Genomic DNA, 2,247 nt, shown 5'->3' with positions numbered 1-2,247 from the left:
ATAGCCGGGGGAAAGTGTGGGAAATGTGTCGATGGTTTTCCTCGATAATATGAGATGAACCCGTACTTAATCGTTCCTTACTGGCTACTCATTTCAGACCCAATAAACCGCGCTCGGAACCTCAATCTGCGGAGACGAAACGATACTTGTGCACAAGCCCCAAGTTAGGGTAAACACCCCTTGTAGCACCGGGAGAGAGACTCTGGTGATATGTGGTGATGGAATATGTTTGCTTTGGAGTGCTAGTACAGGATGTAAAAGTAGTAATTGAAGGGGAGCCTACCTGCAGCTCGCGGTAGGTTCATATTATTTCCATCTTCCCACGCTATCTTTCTAACTACCTGCGCCCAACTGACCAAAGACATAACACGGGGGGGGTCTTGTGTTATCGTGGAAATCTCGCGTGCCAAAGTGGATTTGCTGTTGAGAGAACTGAATAGTTGGCGACGAGAGCAGGTGGCTTTGGCTGACGCATCACAGTACCGTAAGAATGCAGCGATATGTTCCTGACACCGGGTGTTGCTGTGCTGCGCGGGTTGTTCGTGCATTTGAACGTACTGTGCTGTACCGTGCTTCGCACAAAGTGACTTTTGTCAGCGGGCCAGGAGTTACTTCGCGCCTCACATCGACGGCCCAGCAATGATCGCTCAATTTGAGCCAACTGACTGACTCGCCGAGTCAGGATTTGGAAGTTTATTTTATATTTTATTTAGCGTTACCGCTTCTACCAGCGCTCACACTGCAACTTAGGCTGAGCGGTAGAGATAGTCTACCTGTACCGGTAGATATTCTGTTCGCACTGTTTGGAGGTAAAAAAAAAAACAACCCCAAACTACAGTAGCGCATCAGGTTCCTGCGCAGGGGTCTGGCGTTATATTGATTTTAATCCCCGTCTGTGTCGTCATGGTCAGACATATTGGGGCTCTTCGAAACGGTTAAGCGTTCAATACCGATAGCTGGCTTGACGGGAGGGGCAGGAGCAAAAGGGCGTAGCGGGCGAATTACTTTCTCAAAGGAACAACTTCAGAAGGTCCGCCGCTGCGCAGGACAGGAGGCTTGTCCAGCCACATAGTCGAGAATGAGATTTCAACGACTATCATCACACTCTTTAGGCTGTCGACGTCCCAATTGCTGTATCGGATACCAGCACGGTGCTAGAGCACCAGCGACAAGAGAGAGAGAGGGTGCAGTCCGTTTCGAATTTGTGTGCTGGAACCTTATCTGGAATGAACAAGCTTTTCTTGTTGAATAGGAATTTCATGTTCCAATGCTTCACTGGAACATTAAATTCGAACAGACTGCCCAACTCGGACATCCATGTAGTCAAAAAGATCCCAGATCCTGTGTGAGGAGGAGGCAGCAGCAATAAGGCCACAAGGATGGGGGGGAGGGGGCCTGCTGGCGGTGGTGTTTTTTGTATGTGCTGTGTGGTCTGCAAAGGTTACTCGAGTACCGTAATTGTACTGTACCGTACGAGTACTGTACTCGAGTGCTCGACTGATTGTGGTTGAGAGACGGCTTGGTGCATCCAAGGGTGTGGTACCCGATTTCACTTTGCGCACAGGGTGTTTCACCACACCCATGACTGCATAACCAATACGGTAATCCACCAAGCTTTTAACTCCATCTCGAGGAGAAAAACGTAGTTCTGCGACCAAAATGGGTGATGTCCTTGGTTTGCCCTCTCTCTTCGACTTTGCTGTTTTAAACAGAGCTTCGAGTACGCTTAGCTCATGTTGGTCCTTCTACAGCTGTGCTGTAGACAAATGAGTTCCTGATTTGATGACGGAATTGAGGCTGGGTGGTTGCTCTGAACCTTCGATTCATGATGATGGGTACGCTAAAACGCGCGCGTGACACACCCAACCTCTGCCCGTCAACCGTCCCCCAAAAACAGCCGTCAGAAGATTATTAGAATGACGGGGCAATTGAAGAAGAATTCCCTGTTCGGTGATCTCTGTTATGTATGGTCTGCAGTCTGCAGTCTCTTTTCTTTGCTCTGAACTTGACTTTTCTCATTTTCTTTTCTTTTTTCTCTCATTTCCTTTCCTCACTGCTTTTTCATTATGTAGACGCTTTTGGATGCTTCTGCTTGTCCTTCTGAAGCCTTGTCTTTTTCGGTGATCTTTTCTTCACTTCCAGTATTTCTCATTTTTTCGACACGCCCGTTTCCCGATCCCTTTCCTTGACTTCTTGATTGAAGAGAGGTGCAGTAAATATCAATAGGCTGGGACCAATCAATCGGAT

The 2,247-nt window shown here is 48.0% G+C and overlaps 1 protein-coding gene; it reads right to left on the bottom strand.

Moving 5' to 3' along the window:
• GSTUM_00005150001 (uncharacterized protein) overlaps nt 1-1,650 on the bottom strand; it is a 2,585-nt gene extending 935 nt beyond the window's left edge. Inside the window, exon 1 of the mRNA XM_052355740.1 lies at nt 1-1,650. This exon is cut by the window's left edge and continues 935 nt beyond it. Coding sequence (XP_052211710.1) covers nt 243-548 — 306 coding nt within the window. The 5' untranslated portion in view covers nt 549-1,650 and the 3' untranslated portion in view covers nt 1-242.
• Between the last annotated feature and the right edge of the window lie 597 nt (nt 1,651-2,247).

Source organism: Tuber melanosporum (genome assembly GCF_000151645.1).
Source record: "Tuber melanosporum whole genome shotgun sequence assembly, scaffold_18, strain Mel28".
NCBI lineage: Eukaryota > Fungi > Ascomycota > Pezizomycetes > Pezizales > Tuberaceae > Tuber > Tuber melanosporum.
The sequence above is the reverse complement of the archived record's forward strand: the minus strand, read 5'-3'. Positions and strand labels throughout refer to the sequence as shown.